This window comes from Ranitomeya imitator, chromosome 1, assembly GCF_032444005.1.
Source record: "Ranitomeya imitator isolate aRanImi1 chromosome 1, aRanImi1.pri, whole genome shotgun sequence".
In the NCBI taxonomy this organism is placed as follows: Eukaryota; Metazoa; Chordata; class Amphibia; order Anura; family Dendrobatidae; genus Ranitomeya; species Ranitomeya imitator.
Genome location: NC_091282.1, coordinates 902,552,298 through 902,567,365, shown reverse-complemented (window position 1 = coordinate 902,567,365; position 15,068 = coordinate 902,552,298). Strand labels below are relative to the sequence as shown.

Genomic DNA, 15,068 nt, shown 5'->3' with positions numbered 1-15,068 from the left:
AATCAGCTGTTCGGCGCCACAGTTGCAAGTGTCACGGCTGTGTGACAGTCACAACACATGCATGGAGAGGCAGTTTGTTTTGGGCCATAGGCCTGTTGTAACACAAATGATGGTCACACTAAGTGCAAGCCAGATGGGGATAGTATGTCATTTTAGAATGATCTGGCTACGATGCTGGATAAGTGTGCCTTTGGAATAAATCACCACTAGTGTTCACCAACAAACCTCCCCATCCATGCATCACAAGTGCAGCACCAGTCATAGCAGTTGTTACCAGAAATCTCAATATTTGACTGGTCAGACCACAGTACAGATTTCCACTGATCTAATGTCCAATCCTTGTGTTTTCTAGCCAAAACAAGCTTCTTCTCTTTTGTAGCCTTCAGTAATAGCTTCCTGGCAGAAATTCTACCATAAGTCTGCTTCTTGCAGTCTCCTCTCGACAGTTAATGTTGAGGTGTCTACTACTTGATGTCTCTGCATTATTTGTGAAGTCTGAATTTTGAGGTGCTAGAAATTTGCATTTTCTGAGGCTGGTAATTCTGATGATCTTATTCATTCTTGGTCTTCCTTTCCTGTAGCGGTCCTCATGAGAGCCAGTTTCATCACAGGATTGATGGATTTTTCTGACTGCACTTGAGCATACTTTTAAGGTTGGAACATTTTTCCATTAATGACTGACCATTCTGTCCTAAAGTAATGATGGATTGTGGTTTCTGCTTACTTAGCGGAGTGATTCTTTCAATATTCAATATTCTTTCAAATGAGCTCTTGATGAGGCATAGCTATTTATTTGAAGTCATTCCAAGTTCATTACCATGAAAGCCAAGTGGGTATAAAGCGGTCATCACAGTCAAAGAAAGGTACTTTGAGGAATTTAAGGGTCAACACATATCTTGGTTTGTTTCACATGTATTTCTTTACTCCCTGTGTCCATATGTGCTCCTTCATGGTTTTACGGCCTTCAGTCTGAATTTACATGGTAAACATTCCGATAAGAACATAGAAAACCAGTGCATGAACAGTTGTGTCCAAACTTTCAACTGGTCCTATCTACTATATAATTGTCTAAGGGTCACTTCCGTCTGTCTGTCTGTCCTTCTGTCACGGTTATTCATTCGCTGATTGGTCTCTGCAGCTGCCTGTCATGGCTGCCGCGACCAATCAGCGACGGCCACAGTCCGATTAGTCCCTCCCCTACTCCCCTGCACTCACTGCCCGGCGCCCGCTCCGTAATGCTGCCTATGCAGCATCAATAGTAAAAATATGTCATGTTAAAAATAATAAAAAAAACAAAAAACCTGCTATACTCACCATCAGCCGCCTTTCCCGCTCCTCAGGACGCTCCCGGGACCACTCCATTGCAAGCGGCAGCTTCCGGTCCCAGGGCTGGTGTGCGACAAGGACCTGCCGTGACGTCACGGTCATGTGACCTCAACGTCATCATAGGTCCTGTTCACACCAGCCCTGGGACCGCAAGCTGCCGCTTGCAATGGAGCGGTCCCGGGAGCTTCCCGAGGAGCGGGAAAGGCGGCGGATGGCAAGTATAGCAGGACTTCAACGGGCCTTCGGAAGGTGAGTATATGTTTATTTTTTTTAAAGTATCTATACTACGTGGCTCTGTGCTGTATACTCCGTCGCTGGGCAATATACTACGTGGCTGGGCAATATACTACGTGGCTCTGCTATATACGATGTGGCTGGGCAATATACTACGTGACTGGGCAATATACCATACTACGTGGCTCTGCTATATACTATGTGGCTGGGCAATATACTACGTGGTTGGGCAATATACTACGTCGCTGGGCAATATACTACGTGACTGGGCAATATACTACGTGACTGGGCAACATACTACGTGACTGGGCAATATACTACGTGGCTGGGCAATATACTACGTGACTGGGCAATATACTACGTGGCTGGGCAATATACTACGTGACTGGGCAATATACTACGTGGCTGGGCAATATACTACGTGACTGGGCAATATACTACGTGGCTGGGCAATATACTACGTGACTGGGCAATATACTACGTGACTGGGCAATATACTACGTGACTGGGCAATATACTACATTGCTGGGCAATATACTACGTGGCTGGGGAATATACTACGTGGACATGCATATTCTAGAATACCCGATGCGTTAGAATCGGGCCACCATCTAGTGTTTATAGATTTATACTACCTATCCATGGGTCAATTTGACATGCGTACATACATAAGAATCAGTAGACATCTTGTATGTAGTGTATAAAAAGTAGTATCAGGAAAAATGTTTTTTACCGTTAATCTGATTGAATTTAGAGCCAGCGTTAACAAGGTTTTTATTGTTTGGAACCACTGGATTGCCCTCCCTGTTTGAGAAAGAAAAATAGATACGTTGAAAAATAAAAGGAACAAAAATTACACATTACAAACAAATACACAAATGAATCATAAATATACATGGGTGAGAAGTCCCAATCCATATAAGATGGGCATCCATACAGTCCCATTGAAATAGTTGGGTTAGAATGATATACAGTACGTTTAATGTATCTGGACAACTTTATAGTTGATATTCATAGTGTTACTTATCTATTTGTAACTGGAATGATCAAAATAGAAATAACTTCAGATCTTTTTTTCAACAGTTTCAGACAATTTGTAAGAAATTTTATAACTAGACATTATTGAAGGCTGTCTCAAGTCTATAGTCAGCAACTACCACTCTCTGAAACCCCTGATTTTGAATATAGAAGGGTACATGCCCACAATCTGTTTTGGACACATACACACACACACACTACAGTTCCAAAGTTTAGGGTCACTTAGAAATTTCCTTATTTTTCAAAGAAAAGCACAGTTTTTTTTACAATGAAGCTAACATTAAATGATCAGAAATACACTCTATACATTGTTAATGTGGTAAATGACTATTCTGGCTACAAACGTCTGGTTTGTAATGCAATGTCAATATCTTTATTGGTGTATAAAGGTCCATTTCCAACAACCATCACTCCGTTGTTCGTATGGTACTTTGTGTTTGCTAACTGTGTAAGAAGGCTAATGGATGGTTAGAATACCCTTGAAAATCCTTGTGCAGGTATGTTAGCACAGCTGAAAACAGTTTGGCTGATTAGAGAACCTATAAACCTGACCTTCCTTTGAGCTAGTTGAGAATCTGGAGCATTACATTTGTTGGTTCCATTAAACTCTCAAAATGGCCAGAAAAAAAGAACTTTCATGTGAAACTTGACAGTCTATTTTTGTTCTTAGAAATGAAGGCTATTCCATGCGAGAACTTGCCAAGAAACTGAAGATTTCCTACAACGGTGTGTACTACTCCCTTAAGAGTACTCCCTTACCCACAACCTACTGTCTCCTTCCCCATAATCCTGTAGAATGTAAGCCCGCAAGGGCAGGGTCCTCGCCCCTCTGTATCAGTCCGTCATTGTTAGTTTGTTTACTGTATGTGATATTTGTAACTTGTATGTAACCCCTTCTCATGTACAGCACCATGGAATCAATGGTGCTATATAAATAATAATAATAATAATTTGTATAGTTTGTAAGCTTGCGAGCAGGGCCCTCACTCCTCCTGGTATCTGTTTTGAACTGTATTTCTGTTATGCTGTAATGTCTATTGTCTGTACAAGTCCCCTCTATAATTTGTAAAGCGCTGCGGAATATGTTGGCGCTATATAAATAAAATTATTATTATTATTATTATTAATAATAATAATAATAAGAGGAGAGCACAAGCAAGCTCTAAGCAGAGTAGAAAGAGAAGTGGGAGGCCCCGCTGCACAACTGAGCAACAAGTACATTAGAGTCTGTAGTTTGAGAAATCGACGCCTCCCAGGTCCTCAACTGGCAGCTTCATTAAATAGTACCCGCAAAATGCCAGTGTCAATGTCTACAGTGAAGAGGCGACTCTGGGATGCTGGCCTTCAGGGCAGAGTGGCAAAGAAAAAGCCATATCTGAGACTGGCTAATAAAAGGAAAAGATTAATATGGGCAAAAGAACACAGACAATGAACAGAGGAAGATTGGAAAAAAGTGTTATGGACAGACAAATACAAGTTTGATGTGTTTGGATCACACAGATGAACATTTGTGAGATGTAGAACAACTGAAAAAAATGCTGGAAGAGTGTCTGACGCTATCTGTCAAGCATGGTGGAGGTAATGTGATGGTCTGGGGTTGCTTTCGTGCTGGTAAAGTGGGAGATTTGTACAGGTAAAAGGGATATTGAATAAGGAAGGCTATCAATCACTTCATTTTGCAACGCCATGCCATACCCTGTGGACTGCGCTTGATTGGAGCCAATTTCATCCTACAACAGGACAATGACCCAAAGCACAGGGGAAGGGAAGGGATGAAGCAGGCAGCTGGTATTCTATCTGTAATGGAGTGGCCAGCGCAGTCACCATTGAGCTGTTGTGGGAGCAGCTTGACCGTATGGTATACAAAAAGTGCCCATCAAGCCAAACCAACTTGTGGGAGGGGCTTCTGGAAGCATGGGGTGAAATTTCTCCAGATTACCTCAGCAAATTAACTGCTAGAATGCCAAAGGTCTGCAATGCTGTATTTGCTGCAAAGGGAGCATTCTTTGACAAAAGCAAAGTTTGAAGGAGAAAATTATTATTTCAAATAAAAATCTTTTTTTCGAACCTTGTCAATGTCTGAACTAGATTTTCAAATCATTTTGCAACTCATTTGATTACTAAAAGTATGAGTTTTCATGGAAAAGAGAATCATCAACATATAAAAACTTGTTAAAGTGTAGGCATACATCAAGGTATGGCTAAATAACCTTTGCATCAGGGAGGCAAGAAATGAGATCTTACCTGGTAGCTTTCAATACTACCAATGGTAGAGCAGACTCCAGAGTATGTTTTACTTCTTCTAGGGTCATGTTGAAAGTGCTTTCTCCATTTATATAATGCACAATATCTAGTGGTCTCAATGTTCCCTCTAGATCAGCTACAGAGCCTTGCTTGATATTTTCTACATACAGCACCTGAGAAGAACTATTTGGGCCTCCAGCGAGAGACAAACCTAAGCAAATTTAAAGTAGAGACATTATTGCAAAAAGGTTACCAGTCACTAAAAAAAAAGAAAATATAACCAAGTTATATGTATATTTAGAAGGACTTTACCCAGATTGCCTTTGTTGCACCTAAGTGTAATGTCGGGCAGGAGATGAGAAGGCACCTGTGGTTTAGGAATATCCAGCACACGGCCAAGTACTAGACGGACAGTTTTGGGAGCTGCCCTAAGTAGATTGACTGCTTCAGTATGGCTCATATTTGAGACATCTACATTATTAACCTAATCACAAAGGGGAAAAAAGATCAGCAAGAATAGAATATGAGAATGTAGAAAAGAAATGTGAGCAGTCAAGAGTTTCCTCAAATCTCATAAAACAGAGGACTAATGTACCCACTTTAATAAGCCGATCACCACGCTGTAAGCGTCCGTCACTTTTGGCAGGATCTTGAATGATATCATGAATATAACATCCGATGCAGTCATTGGCTTTGGTCACTGTAAAACCCAGACTTCCCTTCTCAGATTTAGTCAATGTGACATGAAGCTCAACTTCCTACAGAGAAATGAGACAAAATGTTACGTCTTTATACAATCATTTTGTTATAGCTTATTATTTATACCATCATTTAGAATATGTACTCAGAAATACACAGATGACATGATTAATTCTGACACAGAATAAAAATGATTATGTATAATTGTTTTAGATGGAGACAATTAAATGTAAATGACCCCAAATGCTATTAATCTGCAGGACAACAGTGTTCTAACGCTATGGGGCCACTGAACTAAAAGCCTGGCTACAGTGAGGAAATAAACTTCAGTCATCGCTCAATGCTTAGTGAGTAGCAGATGTAACTACATCCCAGCACTGACTGAAAGCTGGCTGAGTGGTGACTGAAAGCTGGAGGCTGCCAGGAGGAATTATATCCTCACTGTAGCCGGGTTTTCAGTGCAGAAGTGCACAGCTTTGTTTTCAGTGCAGAAGTACACAGCTTTAAAGCACTATTAACCTGCAGATTAACCATATATCTGCAGGTTAATAGCGTTTTTCAACATGACAGGTTCCCTTTAATTTCAATTAAATGCATTACATGGGCATTTTTTTATAGATACTTATATAAAAAAATAAGAAAACAAATAGCTAAAATTTTGGTACGACTGTCAAATTTAATTCAGATTTTTATGCCTGTATTATACCTGTAAATATTTGTGTGACTTAAGCTCTAATGACTAAAAGGAAGAGCATCATAGGAATTTATTACATTGTTAGTCTAGGTCATTAGCTGGAATTTGGGCTCCCTAAAGAGAATGCAAAAATTAGCTCAGATTTCACTCTCTAATTATATATCTACTATCTCCACTGGTTCTTATTTACCATGCAATCCTAGAACTAGCCTTGCCAGTCAGGTGGAAATAAATAATTTATCAATGGCAATATACTGTATATAAGTTAAAGTGCTGAGGAGCTTAGGAAGACTTACTGGCTCATAGTCTTCCAAGTCCTTGAGTCCTAGGTTCTTAAAACTTGACGTGGTATCAAGGAATGCATTAGAATCAGATAAATTTTCTTGAGAAGGTAAGACCGGAGGAATACTGCCACTGTGGGTTGGGGACACATCTAGCGAAACTGGAGAAGGTGGATTGCTGCACATGAGAAAAGTAGAAAATATAAATTAATTTAGTATTTAAAATGTAGTATTTTATCTTAGCAATTTACCTGATTTTAAAAATCTTTTCTGTTGTAAAGAACGGAGGGATGTTGAATCTATAATTTCCAGCTCGTTGCCGATTACCGGACACATCTGAGAGGAGAGGCAGATAGTCCTCATCTGCAAGCTATTTCAAAGCTACTCGCAAGCACTGTTCAGAAGCTGTCCAGATCTTTGGATCTGGCTAGCTTCAGAGCACCGTGTTTCTCCGATGGTGCAAAGGCAAAGCTTCCTTGGCTAGCAGCATTGGAAAGCACAGGGCTCGGAATGGCGGCTCAGCCATGCTGCCACCCTGAATTGTTAACCATCAGGAGCACACTACATCCTTAGCAAGCAGGAAAGCAGGAGGCTGAGGAGCAGATTGCACCTGAAGGTTGAACATGAGGACACCTATGTAAAGACTTCATCTGTAAGTTGTAGGCATGATGGCATATAAACATATGACAATAAAACCATCAATAGTGACAAAAATATGTGGGGACCAACAAATGACAGAAACAATAAAAATATCTGAGTGGTCCAACCAATTAGACATTAAAGACTATGTCACCAGGTGACAAAAAGTTCCAAGAAAACATGCAACTACCGCTCAAGTTGGCCTACAGTCTGCATTCTTTATGGAAGCTTATAGTGGTGGGCATCTGAATATCCTTAGGAACCAGGTTTGGGTGCACCTGCTATTTCAGCCTAACCTTATAGCTATGACCCTGGACCCTCAGATTGATGAGAGTCAAGTGAAAGACTAAATATCCCAGAGATAAAAACTCCACTACAAAGTCAAGTAGAGTGTAATGAGTGAGAAACAGCTTTTATTTTAATTCTGTAAAATAAAAGATGGTTTCCAGCCTATGAATTTGACTTGCTGAACACACATTTTCTATAAAGTGAAGGCCGTGCTCAAATTATAGAGAAGCCATTTACTATATGCAGTTTATGTCTTCCCACCTGTCATCAAACTGCGGTTTATAAGGAGTCTGTTCTGGAGTGTAAAAGCTGGAGCGGATTGTTTCTTCCTGGTTGTTGGGGGTATCACACTGGGCATGGCGTGGGGCCAAAGAAGCACTTGGTGTTTGATAGACTGTGGCATTCCATGCTGGCGTGTCATCTTGTATGGGTATAAAGTCTTCATCAGTCCCACTACTATCACTATAACTATCTCTCCTAGAAGGGTTTTTTCTCCTAGTGCTAGGGTCATTGAGCTCATCATTGTCTTCATGGTCTGAGATATCCTCTGGATCTTGAGGAAAGGAACCATACTTGCTGCCTTGGTCTTCTGGTATACTTTGCTGTGGGGAGTTTAATGGCGTCTGCAAAGAAAAATATTACCTTAACTTCAGCATCAAACATCAATTTATCAACACATCATGGTATGAAAATAGAAGAATTTAGCCTAAAATGTATGCTTCGTTAATGTTTGTAATTTCATGAAAGTACATAATACATATCAATTTGGTCTGATGTGCAGTTAATATTAGAACACAAACCAAAGGACTTCACTTACCAGAATAACAGGGCGAATCTCAGGCAATACACCTGATGGCGGCCTGCACATCAGCAAGGTGACTTCTGGGGACGTTCCTCTCAAAGTAGAAATAACTTCCTACAATAGAGTAAAAATAGGATTGGATACGAAGAAAAATAAGACCGCAAACATCTGATTCATCTAGTATAATATAAAGATAAATAGATAGATCAATAGAGAGATAACCCATGGAAATAAGGAATATTACCTGCTGACTTAGTCCTCTCAATGAAGTCCCATTCACCTTAAGGATCACATCTCCAACATTTATTTTGCCGCTTTCTGAAGCTGGTTGACCTGGGAACAGTTTCTTCACTCGGACTATGCTTGAGCCCACCGGACCAGGAATAAGATTTTCTTCTCGTGAAAAGCTGAAGCCCAGTCCAGAGCTATTCTTCACCAGTTTGACTTCATACATATTTTCTGAAATGCGAAACAAAGAAAAGGAAAACGCATCAATTATACCAGTGAAAGGAAATTTGACATTTTCTCTGGGAATTGAAGTCTCAGGCTGCTATTTTTCATTTAACTACAAAAACTAAACACTATTATTCCTTTTATTTAGAATTATTGCAGTATAAGCTTTTATACCAAACCACGGCAGGTGTTAGCCTCCCATCCACAATTTTGCATAGTGAACCATTCAGCCCATCTGATATTCCAGGAAAATTGATTAAAACTTTCTTTACATAAAGATTTTTTCATGCAGATTTTTAGGTGCTTGGAAAACTACCATGAAATTCATGTGTGCTGTACATTCGCACCTTTTCATAAGAATAGCGGTGGATCTGCAGCACCTTGTTGCAGCTGACTGCTCCGCAACTAAACATTTATTTGATATGGATGATCACCTTAAAAAAGATACTTATAAAGTGCTTACTGCCTTGTGCTGAGAGTGTAATGCGTCATCACCCTGATGCCACCGTTTCGCCTTTGCTTTTTCAAAAGGGGCATTAAAACTCATAGAACAGTGTCTGTAGCTATCCGACTCAACACCAAAAGTGAGCACTAAGCGTAAGTTCACACAGGGCGTTTTGCTGCTTTTTTTTTCTGCAGCAAAACCTGATCATCTTGGCAGAAAAGAAGCTGTGTCAAAAACGCAGGTTTAGGTGCGTTTTTGGTGCATTTTTTGTTGCATATTTGTTGTGTTTTTGGTGCGTTTTTTTATGCGATTCTTGGTGCATATTTTTTTTTCTTTGTCCATGCTAATGTCCTTAGATTTTCAGCAGCAAAAACGCAGCAAATAATGATACCTACGTTTTTTCCAACACCATTCAAGCCAATGGGTGAAAAAACGCAGCAAAAACGCTGAAAGAAGTGATATACTCTATGTCCAAAAAACGCAGCAAAGTACAAAATACTGATCAAACAAAAAACCAATGTGTGTGCATGAGATTTCTGAGATCTCATAGGCTTTGCTGGCATTGTAAAAAGCAGCTGAAAATTAGCATTAAAAGACGCAGCAAAAACACCCTGTGTGAACTTACCCTAAGGCTGTGTTCACACGCTGCAGTGCAGTTTCTTGTCATGACAATACTGCAATGATTTTGCTGTGATTTTCAAAAATCCTGGCAAACAGCGCAGATTTTATCAAGGTCACAGCAAAAAACGCACTGCTTCATCATCAACACAGCCTGAAAGCACTTAGGCCAGCATAAACTCTTAAAACAGTCCTGGAGCACAGCAATAGCAAAGGTCGTACATAACCAAGGTCGGCCATGTAGCGGATTGTCAAAACTACGCTACATTGGTATGTTTTCTATTCTAAAGTGAAAACATTCTGGAAAACCACTAGAGGGCGACAACCACAAAGCAGATATGCAGAAGTAGTTATGATTTCCCACCATAGGAAACAGAATAAACAGTGAATGAGACCACTCATCTATGTGAATGGCTTTCTCTGCTGTGTTAGAAAATAGAACATAGATCAATTTTTCCATTGAACTGCTGCATTAACAGACATATATGTGTGCCAACTAATGCAGAAAGTATGATGGAAAAAGCGCATGACATGATGATAGCACAAAAAGTGTCAACACATATTAAACTGGGATCTAAGAAGTAAAGTTTCAGAGAGTAAGAGAACTAGACTAGTGCGAGTTTGTTAAATGCTCGACATCGACTTTTAGGACCGCTACTTCCAATAGGTGGCGCTACAGTTCTAGTCCTCTTCCTCTCTGAAGAGTAAGCTTGCATACACACAATAGAGAGGCTTTGGCAGAACCCACTGATTGCAACCATGTGCAATTTACTGTAAGGCCATGTTCATACGTTCAGTATTTGGTGATTTTTTTTATAAATCAGTATTTATAAGCCAAAATCAGGGGTGGAACAATCAGAGGAAAAGTATAATAGAAACACATCACCACTTCTGTATTTATCACCCACTCCTGGTTTTTAACTGATGTAAATTACTGAATAAAAACTGAATGTGTGCACATGGCCCTAACCCTATGTATGACCACCACTGAAACTGGCAACCTTGGCCAACATTTATTTGATATGGATAATCACCTTAAAAAGGTCAAAAGTGACCAGCTGCTATTCTTTTTATATTCATTCCCTGATATTGCTTTTTTCTGTAAATCTAAATATGAATGGTTTGTGAGATATGGGCCTTTATATTTAGTGCAATTTTTTATCTTCTTGAACAAGGGGGTGATGCTAACAAGATTCTATTCTCTCTTGGCGTGCCTTTAGGCTACTCTGTATTATTAGCCTGTGATCCAAACCCCTGTATTAAAGGCCATAAAATTAGCACTAAATTAAAAGGCCCATACCTTTGGAATTAAAAAACGACAACACAATACTCAGAGGAGCAGTGGGAATAAAATGAAAGCAAAAAGTGTCTGCTTTGACCATGTGACAGGTTCTCTTTAAAACTCTGCAGATATATCTGCTATTATCAACCCATGTTTCCTCAATACATAACTTATTCAGCTCTGCTGCATCAATTCCAGTGCGGCAGTCACTGAAAAGTAAAATGGGTGCTAGCAGTAAGGGTGCATTCAGGTGTCCGTGAAAATTGGCCTGAGATCGGACCCCAATGCATGGACTGGCCGCAGATCTCCCGACCTGAGTGTGACAGATTCATAGAAATTCATGAAGCGGTCACAACCCGCGGCCAGTCCATGCATTGTGGTCCAATCTCTGACCGATTTGCACGAACATCTGAATGTGCCCTAACACAAATCGTTCTTGTGCCAACATTTTTCAGAGCAATGTTCTCCTTCTGACACACGGTACTGATTATGGTCAGAAAAGTTGCTGTGCAGAGTCGTTTCCATGTAACTTCTCCATGTGAAGTTTTTGTTTCCGTTTTCCTTCCACTCCAGTGTGCCAGTACAAGTGTGACTTAATTGTTAAAGAGGGGTTTTCACCAATTTTTGCACATAGTAGCAGGAATGCACATAAACACGTTTTTTTCTCTTTCTCCACCCTGTTGTGTAGATACAAGAAATTACTGACACCAAATATGCAAATTTTAATTAATTATTCAAGAGGTCGTGTCATTCAGCTCTGTGGGAGTGTACTTTCTGACTGAAATGAAGCGACCATAGGGAAGGGTAGAACAATGCCTGCATGGTCAAGCCAGACTTTATCGGTTTTGTGTGACCAGGCTGACAATGCAGCCCTCCCAGTAGTAGTAATACGTACCTGTAGTAGGTCTGCCCTCCAACTCACTCTACCGGCTGCTCTCCACGCCCATGCTATTGTCAGCTTCTCTCCCAGCGCTTTACTAACAAGAAGTGCCGGGAGGCCACGAGAGACAGTCTAGTGTGATCACACTGATCTTACCTTTTCTTTCTATGAACTAACTGAGAACTCCCCATTGAATAAGACCATTTTATATTTGGTGCCAGTAATGTTGGTGTCCTTTATATCCATAACAAAGTAGGGGGAAAAATATTTTGGTCTACCTTCCTTCTACTAGGTGCAGAAATATACAGGTTGGAGGGTCACAATTTGTGAAAGGTCCTCATTAAAGGGAATCTGTCACTCCAAAAATCATATATGAGCTAAGGCCACCGGCATCAGGGGCTTATCTACAGCATTCTGTAATGTTGTAGATAAGCCCCTATGTAACCTGAAAGGTAAGAAAAACAGGTTAGATTATACTCTACAATCTGGTTTCCGCCCCCATCACTCAACTGAGACTGCCCTGACCAAAATCACTAACGACCTACTTACCGCCAAAGCTACTGGACAATACTCTGTACTCCTCCTTCTAGACCTGTCCTCTGCTTTCGACACAGTTGACCACTGCCTCCTACTGCAGATGCTCTCCTCCTTTGGCATCAAAGACCTCGCCCTATCCTGGATCGCCTCGTACCTTTCCAACCGCACATTCAGCGTCTCCCACTCCCATACTACCTCCTCATCCCACCCTCTCTCTGTTGGAGTCCCCCAAGGCTCTGTTCTAGGACCCCTACTCTTCTCAATCTATACACTTGGCTTGGGACAATTCATAAAGTCCCATGGTTTCCAGTACCACCTCTATGCTGACGACACTCAGATCTACCTCTCTGGCCCAGACGTCACCGCTCTGCTGTCCAGAATCCCAGAGTGCCTATCAGCCATATCCTCCTTCTTCTCCTCTCGCTTCCTCAAACTCAATGTGGACAAATCTGAACTCATCATCTTTCCTCCATCCCACAAATCTTCCTTACTTGACCTATCTATCGCAGTCAATGACATCATGCTTTCCCCTGTACCCGAAGTCTGCTGCCTCGGAGTAACCTTCGACTCTGCCCTGTCCTTCAAACCACACATCCAAGCTCTTTCCACCTCCTGTCGCCTCCAGCTCAAAAATATCTCCAGGATCCGTCCTTTCCTCAACCCCCAATCTACTAAAATGCTTGTGCACGCCCTCATCATTTCCCGCCTTGACTACTGCAACATCCTTTTCTGTGGCCTCCCTGCTAACACCCTTGCACCTCTCCAGTCCATCCTTAACTCTGCTGCCCGACTAATCCATCTCTCTCCTCACTACTCCTCCGCTTCCCCCCTCTGCAAATCTCTTCACTGGCTCCCATTCCCTCAGCGTATCCAGTTCAAATTGCTAATACTGACCTACAAAGCCATCCACAACCTGTCTCCTCCATATATCTCTGAACTAATCTCTCGATATCTTCCCTCACGTGATCTCCGGTCCTCCCAAGATCTCCTTCTCTCCTCCACACTTATTCGCTCCTCATCCAATCGCCTCCAAGACTTCTCCCGAATATCCCCCATCCTCTGGAACTCTCTGCCCCAACACGTCCGACTATCAACCACAGTCGGATCCTTCAGACGGAACCTGAAAACTCATCTCTTCAGGAAAGCCTACAGCCTGCACTGACACCGCTGCTGCCTCACCAACACCGGAGCTACCGCCTCACCAACACCGGAGCTACCGCCTCACCAACACCGGAGCTACCGCCTCACCAACACCGGAGCTACCGCCTCACCAACACCGGAGCTCCTGCAACCCCCAACCTACTGTCTCCTTCCCCATAATCCTGTAGAATGTAAGCCCGCAAGGGCAGGGTCCTCGCCCCTCTGTATCAGTCCGTCATTGTTAGTTTGTTTACTGTATGTGATATTTGTAACTTGTATGTAACCCCTTCTCATGTACAGCACCATGGAATCAATGGTGCTATATAAATAAATAATAATAATAAAATAATACTCACCCAGGGGCAGACCGGCCTCTCTGACCTTTCCCGGCGCCTGCGCACTGCAGTACTTTGCTGTGCCCTCAACAGGGCAGACAAAGTACACCTGCGCCGGAAGACAAGACATACATCATCGTATGAAGATAGGAGGCGCCGGACCCGGACACCCATCGGACCCGGACCGCAGCGGGACCGCCCCTGGGTGAGTATAATCTAACCTGTTTTTCTTACCTTTCAGGTTACATCGGGGGCTTATCTACAGCATTACAGAATGCTGTAGATAAGCCCCTGATGCCGGTGGCCTTAGCTCAGCCGATTTTTGGGGTGACAGATTCCCTTTAAAGGCTAGGAATATTCCTGTAGAAAAACTCTGCCACCCAAAACTACAGCTTTATTCTAAAACTGTTAGAAGGTTTAGCGTTGCTCCTTATGGCATTAGTAATACAGAATCAGCAGCGGGTGCTGGGGGTATTTAGTGTATCCGTACCATCGGTGATGAAGCTGTATTCTGCTGGTGCTGTATTCTTTCTGTTCTGCGGCTTGCTGGCACCTGCTTGGTTCAGTGGTGTGCACTGAGGAGTGACAGGAGCGTGGACTTTAACAGCTGGTAGCTGTCCTTTTTCAAGCAGCAGAGTTACCACCTACAACAATAACCAATATATATGAATATCCCCCTAATACCATAACATCAATATGTACCAAATCATTTCTAAACAGATGTTCTTCTTATGGGGATCAAGTATATATTAAAAAAGTATATACTTCTCAATGCGCTGATGAATGGGCATCTTTACTCAGGGAGATATCTGACCTAGGACAACATCTGTACGCAATATGTTTTCATGAGTTTCCTGAGACTATGTACTAGTAGGTCAATTTTCACTAATGAATTTGCCCTGACTGAGTTTATAAATGAGCGAGAGCGCCCCTCTTGGGAACAAGAACTAATGTGAATGAGTACAATCTGCAGAACACGTTGGCATTATATGACCATAGGGTATGTATATAAAAGAGGTACAATGTTACAAGCTCTTGACATCTGTAATGTTGCAAATGCTGGACAGATACAGTTAGGTCCATATATATTTGGACAGAGACAATATTTTTCTAATTTTGGTTATAGACATTAC

At 41.7% G+C, this 15,068-nt stretch overlaps 1 protein-coding gene across 8 annotated transcripts in view; it reads right to left on the bottom strand.

The window, feature by feature from the left end:
* The window catches only part of PTPN13 (protein tyrosine phosphatase non-receptor type 13), a 376,092-nt gene that overhangs the window by 59,723 nt on the left and 301,301 nt on the right, over nt 1–15,068 (bottom strand). For all 8 annotated transcript variants that reach the window (XM_069743364.1, XM_069743366.1, XM_069743365.1 and 5 more), the window contains 9 exons: nt 14,426–14,579; nt 8,490–8,704; nt 8,261–8,359; nt 7,705–8,066; nt 6,532–6,694; nt 5,442–5,600; nt 5,155–5,326; nt 4,843–5,053; nt 2,294–2,364 (listed from right to left, as the gene is read on the bottom strand). In XM_069743364.1, coding sequence (XP_069599465.1) covers nt 2,294–2,364; nt 4,843–5,053; nt 5,155–5,326; nt 5,442–5,600; nt 6,532–6,694; nt 7,705–8,066; nt 8,261–8,359; nt 8,490–8,704; nt 14,426–14,579 — 1,606 coding nt within the window. The remainder of the gene's footprint in view (nt 1–2,293; nt 2,365–4,842; nt 5,054–5,154; nt 5,327–5,441; nt 5,601–6,531; nt 6,695–7,704; nt 8,067–8,260; nt 8,360–8,489; nt 8,705–14,425; nt 14,580–15,068) is intronic.